Source organism: Eulemur rufifrons, chromosome 20 (genome assembly GCF_041146395.1).
Source record: "Eulemur rufifrons isolate Redbay chromosome 20, OSU_ERuf_1, whole genome shotgun sequence".
NCBI lineage: Eukaryota > Metazoa > Chordata > Mammalia > Primates > Lemuridae > Eulemur > Eulemur rufifrons.
In genome coordinates this window covers 6,588,623-6,605,595 of record NC_091002.1, presented here as the reverse complement: position 1 = coordinate 6,605,595, position 16,973 = coordinate 6,588,623, and the positions used below count along the sequence as shown (strand labels likewise).

Here is a 16,973-nt window from a genome sequence, read left to right as displayed (position 1 = left end):
GTTGTGCTGCAGTCTGTCCTACTGCAGCCAGCGCTCCACTGTCTGGGCCAGTTTGAACTGTGTTTTCCTGCTACTTGCAGTACAAAGCATCCCACATGACATGTCAGCAAGGTCAAAGGAGGGAGAGGAAGAGGCTCTAGGCAGACGTGACAGATGAGCAGAGGCCCTGAGGTGGGGACAGGCATGATTGGGGCACAGACATTATCTGCCCATGGCCGAAGAGCACACCGGGTTCTACATGTGTGATATTCAACAGGGAGAGGGTGGCATGTTGCACAGGGCCTGAGAGCCTCACTTGCTGCCTACTGAGGGGGCCACAGTGTGTGGAGTGCAGGAACCTGCTGGGTGGGCTCAGGGGGCAGCTGGGCTTCCCTCTCTGTAGGGCTGGGGATGCGGCACTGTCATCAAATGCTCCTGGTCTGGTCCAGCCCACCCTTGGCCCTGGGAGGAGCCCAGCCCCCGACTGACCCACAGTCCATTCTCTCAGCCTGGACATCTTGACAGAGGCAAGCCTGTGCCCATCCCAAATGCTTGTACTCACTGCTCTTGGCTTGGCCACCATGGGGATTGGCTCCGGCATTGGAATGGCACGGGGCTTGGGAGCAGTCAAGTTGAATTCCTTGGGCTCTGTGACCTTGGCCTTGGTCTTTGAAAGAGGGGACTGACTGGCTGACACTCCCTCCAGCTGGCTGATCAGCTCTTGGACCTCTGGCTGCCATCTTGAAGGCAAAATGGAGAAGGTCCTTAGGGTCACTTCCTAACAGGTCATAAGGGTCAACCTCAGGGTGGGGGTGATAATGGGTCTGACAGCCCCTCTTCATGGAGTGCCTACTACTTGGAGGCATGATGCCAACCACATCCTTGAAACACACATGTCAGCATTCCCCTCATACACATGAGGAAATGAGCCCCAGAGGCATTGGTGTCCTGGGCCACACTGGTGAGTGGGGAGCTGGGAGGATAGGGACAGCTCCACCACGGGAATCCCAGCGCTCTGAGGAGCAGCAGCAGTTGGGACAAGGAGCTAATCTGGGAGCAGATGGCACAGGGGAAGGAAGCCAGGAGCAGGAAAGGGAGCTGTGATCAGGAAAGAATATTTTGGAGCTGCACTGCTGGCAATGAGGGAGCGGGGCTGTGGAGCCACAGGGCAAAGCTTGTCCCCCACCTGGGTACAGCCTCAGGTGGGGATGCTCTGGAGCAGGGGCTTGAGAAGGGCTTTGCCGGGCTGCTCCAAGGTCTGGGGCTCCCCCTTCCCTGCCCCACACCCTGTGTGGGCACAGCCCACCATCACCAGCCTGTCCAGCAGTCCTTGTACAGTTTGAAAGAGCTCCTGCCTCACCTTGAGAGCCATGGCCAAGGGCCAACAGCAAGTGGGGTCTCAGGAGTCACTCTTGGGCAGGCCCCAGTGCCCCCGACATTGGGGCAGGCAGGGGAAAGGGGCAGCAGGTTTGTGATGGGGCTGGTCCCTGAGTGGACAGCGGAAGCCTGAATATGGAGGAGTGTGCACTGGATTCAGGCTGACGAGCTGCCCGGAGGCCACCTTGCAGGCCCAGGCCATGGTGGGCACCCTGTGGGTGGGCAGAGTCCAGCCTGGGTGGCAGGTTGGGGGTACCTGCAGGGCCATCCCACTTCATTCCTTTGGAGGTTTATCCCGATTACCAGCTGGGACAGAGGACTTCCCCTCGCTGAAGGGGCATCTCCAAAGTCCCCCAATGCCCAGGGGCAGGTCTTCCTCTGCCCACAGGAGGGGCTTCCATCTTCCTGGGCCTCTAGGTCTCCCATGCACAACTGGCACCTAACTGATTTACTTGTGCCAAACTGTCTGTCCCCAGGAAGACAAAGTGGCTTCCCCAAGTCCTATTGGAAGGGAAACAACTTGGGGGGGGGGAGCCCTAGCTGCACTCTGGCCCCAGCAGCCTCTCCATGGAAAGATATTTTGGCCTGAATCCACCAGGAGCTGTACTACTGCTGCGGCTTCCTCAGCTTCCTCCCTGGCTCCCTCCCCTCACCCCTGCACACCTGGGATCCGCAGGGGGCCCCTGCCCAGCGGGTGGGCCCCAGGGCAGAGGGGGTTCCTGAAACGACCTCTGGCCATGAGGCCCCGCCAGGCACTGGCTAGCCATCTGGAGTGGAGAGAGCCTGCGCTCGGGCTGCGTGGCCGGGCCACGCCCACTCCCCCCCCTGCAAGAGGCTGCGGAACCGGCTGGGGCCGGGGTGTCTCTGCACCCCTCACCCAACACGGAGCAATTTCTGACCAACCGCACATTGAGCTGCTGGAGTCCCCGAGCCTGCAGAAGTCCTGGGGTGGGGTGCAGGACACGGATTCGGTCAGCACCCCGTCCAGCCCCACCCACCTCATCAGGGGGCGGAGCCAGTTCTCCTCCACGTGCGCTGTCTCGTAGATGAGGCTCCATTCGTCCTTGATCCACGAGCACAGGTTCAAGGGGTTGAAGAAGAACCCAAGGAACTGAGGGAGGAGCGGGAGCCCTCAGGGGCAGAACCTGGGACAGACCCCTCACCTGGGGAAGCCCCTAGTACCTGCTGAAGGGAGAGTCAGGGCAGAGGGGACTGGCGGGGGTGGGGTGGGGTGGGGGTGGGCACAGTGGCACTGCAGGTGCTGAGAAGAGACCACACCCCTTAGAATATCCCTCCCTCCCTGTAGAGTCCCGGTGTAGGGTCCTGGGGTGGGAAAGGGCTCCACCCTGCTCACCTGCCCCGGCCCAGTGGGAGCATGCCCTTGCCAGTGTGGGCCCTGTGTCCACCCAGCTCCCCAGGACCTGGCAGGCCCCATACCCACTTCTGGGCAAGTTGATGGTGGGGACACATGGACAGCTTCCTGCTTCCCCCAACCCTGGAATGAAATTGTGCCACTTCCTGCAATTCACCCTCTGGCCTTACTCGGGGCTTTTCCAGCACTGGGACTGAGGCAGTTTTCCCAGGCCAGGGCCTAGCATGGTGCCCAGATGGGCAGGCCCTGATGTGCCCTTGGGATGGCCCAGACCCGGCCTTGGCGGGGCCTTGGGGTTCTGAAGGCCTTTCCTAGCTCCTGGCACCCCATTTAACAGATTTAGCTCCAGAAGACACTGGACCTGTTTAGCTTCCCAAATGGAGCCCAGCCACCTTGGGGAGCTGGAAGATGCACTTCCATAAGACAGGGCTGTCATCAGCCCCTGGAGGTAACCCTCTGTGCAGTGGGGCAAAGGCTCAGGCCCCCAGCTTTTGCCTGGGGGGGAGCTGAGCCTAGGACCCCAGGTGGGCTGCTCTGTGGAGGGTGTCTGGGAAGCTGGAGACACATCCCCAGCTTGGAGGGCTTGTCCAGTCAGCTCCCCAGAAACCAGCTAGAAGGGGAGGCGAGGGTCCTAGGGCTGCTGCAGCCTCCGGCACCACATGTGAGGTCACCAGGAGAACCCAGAGGGGCAGTCCCAGAAGCACACCCTGAACAGAGGCCATGGGAGCAGGGGGTTCACTGGGAGGTGACCCAGGAAGCATCAAGCTGAGCGAGCAGTGACGGTGGTGGTGGTGGTGGTGGTGGGGCAGCCAGGCCTGTGGTCTCTGCTGTGCCTCCTGAGGTAACACACCCAGCAGCTTCCCCTAGGGCCACCAAACCCTTCCCCAGGCAGAGGCAACCAGGGGCTCTTCTAGGGCCTCCAGAAGCTTCCCTACTTGGCAGCCCACCCACCTACCTCGGCCTTCTATGCCTGCAGAGGGTTTCTCAGCCCCTTGCTCGGCCACTGCCCCATCACCCCCTTTCCCACCCCCTCCCTACTTCATCTCCATCCCCCCCCCCACTACTCCCTGCCTGAGGGGGCAACTGGTCCCCAGGTGGGGCACTGGGGGCTTTGCTCCCTTCTTCCTGGCCCACCCCCATTAGGGGAGTTTCCTTTTCTGCTTTCCCAGGCCCCCTGGGACTCAGTGCTGCTGCTGCCCCTACCCAGCCCTCCATCCCCAAGCCCCCATCCTCACACTGAGCATCTCAGCTTGACTGCTGCCCTACCGGGATACAGCCTGTGCACCCCCGCACAGATGGGGCTGTCTGGAATGAGGCCCCTGTTCTCACCGGGGTGCCATGGGGCACCCCACCAGGTAACCTGCTGGAGTGGGAGTGGGGTTCCAGGGTGGGCCTGAAAAAGCCCTCTGGCCATCTGGTGGAGTCCGTGGTGCCAGCAGGACCAGTAGCCACCTCCAGGTGCTGTCTCAAGGCCACTCTTCCCAGGGTAACCAGCAGCATCTCCCGAGGAGGCCACAGGCTGACGACCCCAAGAACCAGCTTGGGCACACACTGCACTCACTGCCACATCACTCCTGACCACAACAGTGAGAGCACCCAAGGTGTGGCCACAGGGTGGCCATCCTGTCCCCAACAGCTTGCTGCCCCTCTTCAAGGTCCTATTCAACTGAGGCAGGTGGGGGGACCCTAATGGGACCAATGTTGCCCAGTGGGGCACAGGGTGTGGGGCTGAGGAGGGAGCCCCCTACAGGGCCAACACCTCAGCCCTACACCTTCAAGCTTCCCTTGAAGATTTGTGTGGGCTATTTCCACGAATCTCCTTCCAGAAGCTTTCTCAGATAGTAACTGCCCAGGCACCTGCATTGGGGGCGCTGCGGGACCTGGGTACTCTGTCCTGGGCTGGCACTTTGGGGCTCTGTGGGCCAAGGTTGGTCCAGGGCCAGTTCCACCACTGCGGGGCCCAATGCAAGATGAAACATGGGTCCTTGTTCAACAATTATTAAGGATTTCAAGATGGTGAGAGCAGAGCATAAACCAAGTCCAGGCCCTTCTGACCTTGGGGAAGCTGGCCCTGGGTCAGTCTCAAAGTGTCTTTCAGAAAATGCCATCAGTTTTGCTTATTTTTCATAAAAATGAAGCCCTCGCCTAAGATAACTAAATGCCATGAATTACTTATGTTTATATGAAGATAGGAAAACTTGTCATTAAAAAATAAAATGCTGGCTTGGGTCAGCACCTTCTCTTGTTTCATCTGTTAGGTGGCCGAGGTGCCATGTGGGCCACCAGGCCTAGGTCTCTGGGGCTGTGACCCCAGTGGACTCTGCTGCTGCTCCAGGTCCCTACTTTTCCAGAAAGGCCCCAAAGTGCTTCTGGGCCCAAGGTCTTCCTGCTCTTTTATCCAGGGAATAGCTCTTCCAGGTTGGCAACTGCCCCCTCAAGCACAGTGAGAAGTAGTAAGCAGTGGCCAAGAGCCTAGTCCAAGAATTGGCTGGCTACTCGCTTGCTGTGTGACCTTAGGCAAGTTACTTAACCTCTCTGTGGCCCAGTTTCCTCAATTGTGGGATAAGTACCATGTAGGAGCGACCTCACTGGGTCGCTGTGAGAGTGAAGCAAGAACAAGCACTGTGTGCTCGCAGAGGAAGCCTGGCCCACAGCAAACGCTCAGGAAGAGCTTGGCCAGCTAAGTGCAGCAGGCTGCAGGCTCAGACATTCTGGTCCTGTGGCCCAAGGCCTGGCTTTCTACAGAAAGCTCCCAGGCAGGCAGTGGCATGGGCCCTTGCAGGGTTCCCCTCAGCCCTCCTGAAGCTGCACAGCTACTCCTGCTCTGCCTGGGATGGAGGAGAGGCTATTCTGAGCCTGGAGTTTGGTCACAAGTAAGAAGAGGGAATCAGATTTCCCCAGGGCAAAAAAAAGAGCATATCCACCTTGATGAGGGTGTCAGTTGGTCAGTGGGTTTTTTTTTTTTTTTTTTTTTTTGGTCTTGCTATGTTGCCCAGGCTGGCCTCGAACTCCTGGGCTTAAGCAATTCTCCTGCCTCAGTCTCCCCAGTAGCTGGACTGCAGGTGTCACCACACTGGGCTTGTCAATTGGCTTTAAACAAAGAATAAACCCACCAGAGTTTCTTTCTTAAAATCAAGCAGAAAGGTAAAAGGTTGCAACTGACGAGACAGACTTTTGAGTTGCTCACCTTGCACACCTTGATGGCGGGCTGGGACTTGACGATGTTACAGAAGAGCTGGAAGCCGAGCTCCTCCAGCAGGAATGTGGCCAGGTAGCAGATGACTAAGGAAACAGGGAGGGCGGAGCATGGGGCAAGAAGGGCACTATCCTGAGCCCCAGAGGGGATGCTCCAGCGTTTGATCTGGGGGGGTGTGCCAGAGGGTAAGGGACGTCACAGGTGCATCTCGGGGGCAACAGACCAGAGCCCAAGGCCTCCGCCACTGTAGGGAGCATGACCATAGGCAAAATGATAACCTAACACAAACTCCACTGTCTTATATATGCTGGGCATTTGTAGTTTTCAAAGCACTTCCTCAAGTATTATAATATCTCATTTGATAAGTTCTCAGAACATGCAAAGTTTCCTTGGATAAAAGTGAAATCATTTTGGATTTAAATTTTTTAATTCTGAGAGGCTGAACTACCTCAAGTCAACTAGAACTTGAATGCACCTGGGCCCAGAGGTTCCTCCGAGGTAGGGCCTGTTTGTAACGCCCCCACGTGCAGTAGGATGCTGCCGACCCTGAAGCCCCAGTTGGGCGGTGAGGGTTGGGGCAGGAGCCCAGCTCAGCCTCCCAGGACCCTGCAGCCCTCACCCCTCTCCCTGCCCCTCCTGGATAGGGGCAGCGTGGCCAAGTGTGGGGTCCTAGGGCTGGACCACCTCCCCCTGGCAGTGGCACTAGCCAGCACTCTGCCTCAGACAGCAATCAGAGGCTGTGGGAAGCCCAGGCAGAGACGGCTTTCATATTTAACCCTCCACAGGACGGTCCAGACTGTGGCCTTAGGGCCCGTCCTGCCCAATGGCCTTGGGGTCGGGAACGCAGCCTAAGGAAGGCTCCTCATTTTGCTCAGGCGCCTTCTGGGGGCATTCTCTCTCCACCTGGCCGTGTGTCCTCAGGGGCTAGAGGCTCTGGTCAGGGGCAGCAGGGCCGAGGTCTGTCTGCCTCAAGCCTAGCCTTCAGTGAGCCTGAGGTATCAGGGACAACACATCCGCCCTGGTCCACCTGCTCACAGGGCAGCATGACGATTGAGCGAGGTCAGGGGCTGCGGAGAGGCAGGGAGCCGGCCTTCTGCACAGGCCTGAACAGTGTCCGCCCAACAGCTCCTCGTTAGGCCGTTTCTGGCTGCAGCCGACCGCCTGCTGCCCCCTTGTTCACGAGGTGAGGGCGCAGGCACCTACCCTGGAAGAGGCTGTAGTCAGCCCACAGGCAGAGTCGGCCGTCCCGCACGTAGAAGGCGTCCACCACGATGGTCAGCAACTTCCGGTACTCAAGGCACCCAGACAGGACTTCCAAGACGAACGCCTGTTTCTGGGGGCTCAGGGCCTGGAAGAGAGACAGCAGGGACGGGCACTGGCGGGCCAGGCGGAGGAGGGTGCCCCAGATGCGGGTGCTCAGGCCTCGGGGTGACGGTGGAACACGGCACCAAGGCAAGTCGGGGACAGGCGCCCCCACAGGTCTGGAGGAAGTCAGTTAGCAGGACCCTCCCTGGGCAGCTGGCAGTGCCCACTGAGATCAGGAACTTGGGACCCCCAGAGACTGGTCTCACAGGGTCTCCCGGACTAGTGACAGCTATGGCAAGGTGGGTGCACAGACAGAAAAAAACATGGAAAACGATGAGAAAATTTTAAAAAGACACAAAATAACAAATATTGTGATTCCCCCTATACCTGAAAAGGCAAATTCGTAGAGACAGACGTGAGAATGGTGGGCGCCAAAGGCTGGGGGAGGGGATGGAATTTAGTGTTTAAGGGTGACAGAGCTTTAGCTTATGAAGATAAAGACATTCTGGAGAGGGATGGTGGTGACGGTTGCATGACAATGTGAATGTGCTTAATCCCACAGAACTGTACAGTTAAAATGGCTAAAATGGTATATTTTCCATCGTGTGTATTTTACCACAATAATTTTTTTTTTTTTTGAGACAGTCTCACTTTGTTGCCCAGGCTACAATGCCGTGGCATCATCCTAGCTCACAGCAACCTCAAACTCCTGGGCTCAAGCGATCCTACTGCCTCAGCCTCCCGAGTAGCTGGGACCACAGGCACACGCCACCATGCCCGGCTAATTTTTTCTATATATTTTTAGTTGTCCATATAATTTCTTTCAATTTTTAGTAGAGACAGGGGTCTCACTTTTGCTCAGGCTGTTCTCGAACTCCCGAGCTCAAACGATCCTCCCGCCTCGGCCTCCCAGAGTGCTAGGATTACAGGCCTGAGCCACCGTGCCCGGCCATTACCACAATAATTTTTAAAAGTGAGCTCATATAAAGGTTTTCAAATGAATGAATAAAAAATAACCAAAAGGCCAGGCATGGTGGCTCACACCTGTAATCCCAGCACCTCGGGAGGCCGAAGCTGAGGATCGCTTGAGGCCAGAGGTTTGAGGCTACAATGAGCTATGATGACACCACTGTACTCCAGTCTGCGCAACAGAGTGAGACTCTATCTCCAAAAACAAAAACAAAAACAATAACAGCAACAAAACCCAAAAAGAACAACATATGAGCAAGGAATGTCTCTGCAAGAGCTTGTCAAGCATAAAAGCAAGACAGGTGGGCGTTACAGGGCAATAGTGAAGAGCATGTACTTTCTGGGGAGAGAGCAGGGTTGGAGGGAACTGACTTTTCCCAATTTACACCTCGGATCATCTGGGGCTTATAACCTATATGTGACTTGTTTGTGTATTCACAAAAGTAACCCAGTTTTTGAAAAGAAGAAAGAGAATAAGAACATCTAGTGTCGCTAGCATGGCAATGAGAGAGGCTGGGGTGATGGATGCTGTGGGGTCTTTCCCGAGAGCAATCTGGAAGCATGTTTCAAGAATCTTGTTTTCCATATCCTTTAATACCAGTAATTACACTTCTGGAAATCTAAGGAAACCATTCAGAATGCAGAAAATAGCCACATAGAAGTAGTTCAGGGCAATGGTATGTGCAGTTGTGAAAATGGGAAAACCTAAATGTCCAACACTTATGTTGGATCAAACATAATCTGTCCGTGCCGTGGACAAGTATAATGCCTTAAAATGATGCTCCTGGAAAACTTACGAGGGGCCCAAATAGTCAATGCAACATAAAAGGAAAACGTAGACCATGATACCAACAGATGCAAAACTTGTACGGAGAGAGGGAAATGCGGACACTATTAACAGCATGTAGCTTTGCCTCTCTGTTCTGTTTATTTCCCTACATACATCTTCTCCTGCAACTGGCATATGCTACTTCTATAATGATTTAAAAATTAATGGGTTTTTCCTTCAGCCAGTCACTCCCTGTTAAAAGATTCTGGAGGTGCCAGATCACTTTCCCAAAAGCCTGCCGCCACGTACACTCAGAGCAGCCAGTGTGTGGGCGTGCTGCTGACCTCACCAGTAGTGTCATTTAAAACTTTTTATTTTGCTAATCTAATAAAGAAACATTGGTATCTCATTGCTTTATTTAAAATTTTTAATGTAGTAGTGAAATTTTCATATGTTTACTGGATACTGTTTCTTCTGTGAATTGTCAATTTACATACTTGACTAACTTTTTTTATTGGGATAACATCTTAATCAGTTTTATAAGCTCTGTCTATATTAAGGCTATTAAAACAGTTATTAATGGGACAGTTATTTGTTTTGAGTTTCTAATTTGCCTTTTAAATTTGTGTAGAATTTTTTGGCATATAGATCATGTAGAAGTTTTACTTTTTTTTTTTTTGAGGTCAAATCTATCTTTTCCTTTGTGATTTCTTCAGTTGTTTTTATGCTAAGAAAACAACAGGGTAATGAGATAACTTGAGGGATCCTGAACAAGCCACATGACCTCTTAGAGCCTCAGTTTCCAAACATGTGCATGAGAATATTCTGGATATTGCTCTGGCAGACAGTGTTGTTCCCATTCTCTTCTGGTGTCACCCCTGCAGCGTGGGGCTGGAGCCTGAGAGCCACATTCCACAGTCAGCTCTGCCTCTGGAGTCCTGGGTGCAGCGTGGGTTCTGCTAACAAGATGCACTCACAGGAGAGGTGGGAGGTACAAGGGAGGTGGACACACCTTTTCCTCCCTCCCCAGAGGTGACAGATGCTGGGCTTCCCAGATGAGCATGCTGCTCACTCCCTGTCTCTCCCCACCCTGGGGTGGCAGGGAGCTGTGCCAGAGTGCCCTCCAGTGCCCCAACTCGCTGGGGTTGCCTGACATTAATTCCTCCAGCCCTTCTGACGGCTTTAGGCACAAGAATCCTTGTATTAAACCCCTTTCTCCTGGAAGTGTCTGGACTGGCAGTCAAATTCTCCTGCTGACAACCCTTTGTTCTGGGGCCCCTTGTGGGCTCCTCCTCCTCAACTCCTACATATTGGAGAGTCTCAGGCCTCAGTTCACCCACCGTGTTTCTTCATTATCCACGCATACTGCCTGGGCGACCTTATCCAGCTTTGAGGCTGAAAATATGTTGATTCCCAAATGTATGCCTGGCCGGCATCTCTCCCTGAACTCCAGAAACCTCCATCCTGCTGCCTGGCCGCCCCCGCCTCCCCTTCCCCCCGACTTGGATGTCCGGCAGACGTCTCACATTAAGGCATCTGACAGACCCTCCTGGGCTTGGCTCAAACCCGCCCCCCAACCCTCCCAGTTCAGCAAGTGCAAGTGCCGGCTCCCAGCTCAGACCGAACCTCTTTACCTCTCGCTCCACGTCCAGCTGGCTTCTCCTGTCACTGCTAATCAGTCTGTTCCAACCCAGCAGTCAGAGCAATTCTTTTAAGATGGAAGTCAGATCATGTTTGTCCTCCTTCAGAACCTTTCTGAAGAAGAGTTCTCACGATGGCCAGTGAGGCCCTGTGTGGGCTGGCTCAACTCCCTCCGAGTCCTCCCCCTGCTACTTTCCAGTCACCCTGGCCTCCTGTTTGTCCTCCGTGCAGGACATCCCCTTAGGGAACCGGCTGTTCCCTCTGCCTGCCATGCTCTTCCTGGCACACTTGCTCCTCCACTGCCATTGAAGGCGTCCCTGAGCGCCCCTCATGTCGTGGCCTGTCCCAGAAGCACAACACTGCTTGTTTTGTCCCTTTACCTGCTAGAAGGTCACCTGGATGCTTGCTAGAGAGGGAATGGAATGACCCGCCTCCACAGGAGGTTGAGGGGACCCAGTGACCTCTGTGAGTGCAGACCTGGCACACAGAGGTGTTTGGTGGTGAGGGCTCCTCCCCTTGGAGCAGCGGCCGTGCCTGGCACCCCAGGAGGGGCTCCTGCTCAGGGCCGGCTCTGTTTCCTTCTCAGGTTCCTCAGGCTGCCAGGCTGTACCCACGCCAGAGGGCACTGGCCCTACCCAGGCACCAGTCCCCCCTTTTAACTTTCTGCATTTGACAAAGGGAGCCCAGGGCAGACGAATCAGAGAGCAGTGATTCAGCACGGCTGGCACTGAAGGAGACCCTGAGTCAGCTCTGCCAGAGCCGAGGGCTGATGACTTTGCAAGACATTGCCGACAACCTCCTCTGGCTGCCCAGGCTTGGACAACAGCAACTGCACTTCTCATCAGTTGCTTGGTGTTTGGGAAGTGTGAGCATGCATTTTTAATAAGGTCAGAGCCTCAAGCCCTGATGTCATCAGGCCTCAGGCAAGGCCGGGTGGGCAGGGCGTGCTGGGCCGGAGGAATCTGGAAGATGCGGGGCCAAGTGGGAAGCCAGTAAATGACACCCTGGTCTATGAGCCAGCCGGGCCCACAGCCAGGTCCTCACCACTAATGCTGGGCTGGCAGCCGCCAGGACGTGCGGGTGTCCAGCCTGTTCACAGAGAGGGACTGAGGCCTGGGGTGGTGGGTGAGGCTGCCACAGGATCAGAGGGCACCAATCACTGAGCCCTAGACCAGGTAGCAGAGGGTGGTGGGTCTAGGCTGGGTGGTCTCTCCCTCCCTGAGGAGGCACGACGTGGCCCTCGATATGCAGCTGGCTCCTAATTCTGAGCCAGCCTCGATCGCTGTGGCTGCCCAAGGGTCTTTGAGTTTGTGATAAAGTCTTGGGCCTTAGCCAAGTTCAGGGCTCCTGAGTCCCCACCCAGGGACCTTGGCCAGCCCCCAGGGAGAGCAGCAAGCATTCTGACAGTGAAGACTCCAGCTCTCCTATGGGAGTCATTCGGCCTTCCCAGAACTGGGCTTGTCTGCTGGAACCACAGGGTTAGGGCGGAGCTAGACCAGGGTGGGGGGGGGGCAGGGAGGGGCCTGGGGGCTGATTAACCACAACACAAGATTTGTAGTTCCTGTCACCAATACTCGTTAATCAGTGATGCAAAGACTGAAATCAGAAAAGTAGGCAAAGGAAATTGAGGCTGCTGGATGTCCACACAATATCCCTTCTCCCCTTCTTCCTACCGAACAGAAAGAATGTTGTCCTGTTGGGGACGGGAACATGCCAGCTAAAACCACATTTTCCAACTCGCCTTGCTGATAGAGCCATGTAACAATAATTGATGAGATGTAATGGCAAATTGCTAGGTGTGGCCTCCAAGGAGCACCTTGAAAGGAAAGCAGATTCAGCTGGCACATACCTCATGGTGTTTGCCTTTCCCCTCTCAACACCTGGGATGTGGATGCAAAGCTGGAGGTGGGACAGCCATTTTGTGACTATGAAGTAAAGTACATAGTAGGGATGGCTGAGTGGAGAGGAAGGGGAATGAATTCCTAATGGCACCAAGGGGCTGTGGAACCCACTTTGGACTGCCTGTCTGCAGATTGCTTCTGCCATTGCTTTTCTGGATTCTATAATGGCCAAACACAGTTTCCTAACAGATAAAGGTCCAAGCACATGGTTCAAAAAAGAAATACATATTGCTTCAAAACTTAACTATAACTATAACAAGAGACTATAACAAGAGAAATGTTGATTATAAATACACAAAGCTCCTTTTTCACATCTACTTGATTAGCAAAGATAAAAAACGTTTGCCCGCACACTTCGCAAGGGCGTAGGGGAACAAGGACTCCCCACCTGCTGGGGAGGGCAGCAACACGTAGGTCTCTGTGGAGAGTCAATTGACAATACCTATTGACATCACAGGGGCCGATATTCTCACAACAAGAGCTTGAGCTTTCTGGGACTTGACCCAGGTGCAGAGGGACACGTGGGCCAGTCGTCCCTGTGGTTTGTATCAGACTTTATCTCCAGATCCTTAATTACATCTGCACAGACCATATTTCCAAATAAGGTCACATTCACAGGTACCCAGGGGTTAGGACTTCAACATATCTTTTGGGGGACACAGTTTAACCCCCAACACTGCCCTTCACTTCAGCCTGTGCTCTGGACTCTCAGCCTGCCGGTTTATGTGTTGTGTAATTTTCTGGCAGGTGGTAGTCTCGAGCCTTGAGGCCTAACAAAATCTGTGAAGTACGATGATTTTTTGACAAATGGAGAAAAAAGTGAGCTGTCCGAACCGGGTCAGTGTCCAGCGCAGCATTCCACTTTGAGGTATGAGGGACTGTGAAACGACCTGAAAGGGCCAGTGCATCTGAAGAACAAGCAGCCTCCCGCCTGACACGGCTGACCCTGCAGCCCTCACAGCTGGCCTGGTGCCCCGGATGTATCAGGTCTGTCCTCTGCTGCCTGTTTGCAGCTGGAATGGGGCTGCTGGGCTCCCTGTGGAAATGCACACTCATGGCCATCACACGGTAACTCATCAGGTAACAACCAGGTCTCACTCACTATTATAGTTGGTTGTAAAAAAAAAAAAATAAAAGCCTCAAAACAAACCCAAACTATTCATTGCAACAAATTCATTTTTCTGTAGTGGTTATTGTCAAGAAATAAGACATTTTACCATTTTTTACTTGAGGAAGGGGCCCCCTTTCCTTACCAAGGTGCTATATGGGCTGAGCAGCCCAGGGGAGCATCAGGGGGAAAGTGCTCCAGGTGGAGGGAACAGCAAGTGTGGGGGTGGGGAGAGCACTGCTCCAGAATGTTCCAGAAACAACAGGAGACCAGTGTGGCTAGAGCAGAGTGGACGTGGGAGGGGCAGGCAGAGTTGAAGGTAGAGCTGATGATGGACAGATGTGGGCTAGAGAAATGGGGGGCCCAGGAAGGCTTCAGGGTCCCCCTGAGCAAGGAGAGCTGCTGACGGCTGAGCTGGGGCTGTGAGATGAGCAGCTTGGCAGGGGTGGAAGGGGGTCATACCAGAGGTGCCCGTGGCACATCCTGGTGAGAGGCTAAGTCTGCCTCCTCGGGAGACAGGCCAGGGCTAGAGGGAGGAGTTGAGACCGCACTGTGCCGAGCTGCAGGAGGGCTTTTCACTGGGGAAGAGGATGAGTGTGGATGAGCCTGGCCTTCAGCTGTTTTCATTATTTCCCCAAAATGCTTAGGGTCTCAGGGAAAGATCTGGGGGCCAGAGGGGTTCTGAGTTGGGGGTAGAGAGGTGCAACCACTGGAGGGCCCTTAATTCGTCACATCCCTGAGTTCCAGCCAATGCATCTTTTCACTAGAGTCTGGTCTGACACGTTCTGGGTGCCAGGAGCACCTCCCAAGACAAAGGGGGTCTCTGTGGTAAACACTGTCAGCCACCATTGTGACTTGGCGTCTCATCCCAGGCCTCAAGGAAGGCAGTTGCTGGGAATGAACTGATGCTGTTTCCTAGAAAGTAAATAGCTAGGTGCAAGTGACATCGACTCGGCCTCCCGGGAGCCCCCAAGCAGACGCCCTGACCCTACCTGCAGGGAGCTGGATGCGGCTTCCAGGAACTGCTCAGGAGTGTCCTTCTCAGGTTTGAATTTGTCCAGTTGCTCAATCACCATTTCAACACATTTCCCGTAGTAGGCCATCCTCCCAGGGCAGGACCCTAATGACAAACCATTACAGGTCACACATTCCACAACCTCTGGGTTGCTAGCTTCCCTGGTGGCAGAAGTGGCCACAGGACCCTCACCAACAGGATGTCCACCAGGGTGCTGGGACCTCAAGCCGTGAGGACTGTTGGATGCAAGAGGGGACCTGGCTCAGGTAACCTGAGGCCCACTTCCTGGACTGTCCCTCATGGGCCTTTGCTGCACAAGAGGCCCAGGCTGGCCTTGGTGAGCCCACCCTCAGGCCCCCCACTCATCCACAGCCCTGGTCCTCTCTGCCCTGTTCCCCAAGGTTCCTAGGCTACCAAATGCCTCCTAATCCCATGGCCATGATGCATGGATGGGGTGACCCCAGGGAGAGGCCCAGTTCAGAGAGCAGAGGCACCTGTGAGCTGGCTTCTGCTTGGGGTGAGGCTAGGACCCCTGGAATCGGCTCTAATGACATCAAGTGGCCCCAAACTGCCCTCAGAGGAGGGTGGGGCTTGTCAGCAAAGGTTCTCATCCTCTGACACCGTGTGTAGGTTTGGGGTCTGGTTGGACTGCCTAGGACAGTGAGCAGTGGCCACGGGCTCCCTTCCATCCCTCTCTCATTCTGTGATTGAGCAGCTTCTCTGGGCCAGCCAGGTTTGAGGGCCACCCTGCTGCTGGCCTTCCTGGGCACCAGCAACTGGCAAAGCGGGGCTGCTGGTACCCTGAGGACAGTGGGGCCACCTCTCCTCCAACCCCCAATAAGCTGGAACAGCTGCAGATAGCAGCCCCAGCCCTGGACCCTCCAGGTTAGAGATTGACTGAAACAAACAAACAAACAAACAAATGTACACACATCAACAGTGGAGGGTCCTCAGGGAGATGGCCAATCTCGGCCAATGCTCCGTGGGTAGACCCCTGCCCCCATGCCCCTGTCGACGCTTAAAAGGAGGGGAGGCAGGACGTCACCAGACACTTCAAAGATCCCTCTGACGTGAAACACAGAAACCAGCAAGAAAGGAGCCAGGAGAAAACACAAAATGCACAAAACAGGAAAAAGCCTAGAGACAAGCAACTATACCATTTTTGGAGAGACAGATGCGGCACCCAAGAAACAAGGAACAAGTAACAGTTGAAGAAAAAGAAAGGGCCCTTGGAAATTAAATTATGACAGCAAAACTAAAAACAAAAATAGAAGAGATGGAAGATAAAAGCTGTGGAAATCTCCTAGAGAAGAAAAAGATGAAGCTATAGAAAGGAAGAGAAAAACACTAAGAAAATTAGGGCACCATTCCAAAAGGTTCACATCCCAATTAACAAGAGTTCCAGAAAAGACAGAATAGAACAGTAAAATGAGAAAATGTCCCAGAATTAAGGATGTGGTTTTCCTGACGGACTGGCCCCCTGAGCTCAGCACAATGAATGAATCATGAAATTTCAGAGCTGGGGACGCCTCTGGACACTTTCAGTGTGGGAGTCAGGGGTGCAGAGCAGCCTCAGCCTTGGGGCAACTGAGGAGCCAGAGAAACACCTGCCAGCTCTTGGGGGACCCACCACCAGCCTGGAAGGCCCCATGCCATCCTCTGGGAGCCCAGGGAGGGGAAGATGTGGGTCTGGGAAGCAGGGGCTGAACCCCACGGAGCATCTCCTGGGGGATTTCTGGGAAGGTAATGCAATCCCAGGGGCCAGTGGGTGGCAGGACAGGGCAGGGGCTCCAGGGAGTTGTCTCCAAGAGGAGCCACACCTGGCACGTTCCCTGAGTGCTAGGGAAAGAGGTTGAGATGCCTGTCTTGGCCAGGGACAACTGGAAGGAAGCCTCTGCAGCAGGTTCATCAGAGCCCAGCCCTGGCTGTGCATGGACACCAAAGCCAGCAGGAGCCTCTGCCTAGTAAGGCCAGAAGAGGCGCTGTGGCTCACTCTGGGAGACCAAGGCCAGAGGATCGCTTGAGCTCAGAGCTTGAGACCGGCCTGAGCAAGAGGGAGACCCTGTCTCTAGAAAAAATAGAAATATTAGCCAGGTGTGGTGGCGCACATCTGTAGACACAGCTGGTCGCTTGAGCTCAGGAGTTTGAGGCTGCAGTGAGCTATGATGACTGACAACACCACTGCACTCTAGCCAGAGTGACAGAACAAGACCCTGTCTCAAAAAAAAAAAAAAAAAAAAAAACCCACCACCACCACCCAAAAAACCCAGAAAAGGCCAGAAGAAAGGCCTCTTACAATTTGGAAATCTGCTGGAACTGGCTTGAAGCCCTGGTGCTGAGG

General features: G+C 54.5%; 1 protein-coding gene across 1 annotated transcript in view; it reads right to left on the bottom strand.

Moving 5' to 3' along the window:
* CFAP99 (cilia and flagella associated protein 99) overlaps nucleotides 1-14,720 on the bottom strand; it is a 28,270-nt gene extending 13,550 nt beyond the window's left edge. Inside the window, exons 1-5 of the mRNA XM_069495491.1 lie at nucleotides 14,610-14,720; nucleotides 7,128-7,272; nucleotides 5,916-6,010; nucleotides 2,355-2,467; nucleotides 542-719 (exon numbers count right to left, since the gene is read on the bottom strand). Of these exons, the coding sequence (XP_069351592.1) occupies nucleotides 542-719; nucleotides 2,355-2,467; nucleotides 5,916-6,010; nucleotides 7,128-7,272; nucleotides 14,610-14,720 (642 nt within the window). The remainder of the gene's footprint in view (nucleotides 1-541; nucleotides 720-2,354; nucleotides 2,468-5,915; nucleotides 6,011-7,127; nucleotides 7,273-14,609) is intronic.
* Nucleotides 14,721-16,973: the final 2,253 nt, after the last annotated feature.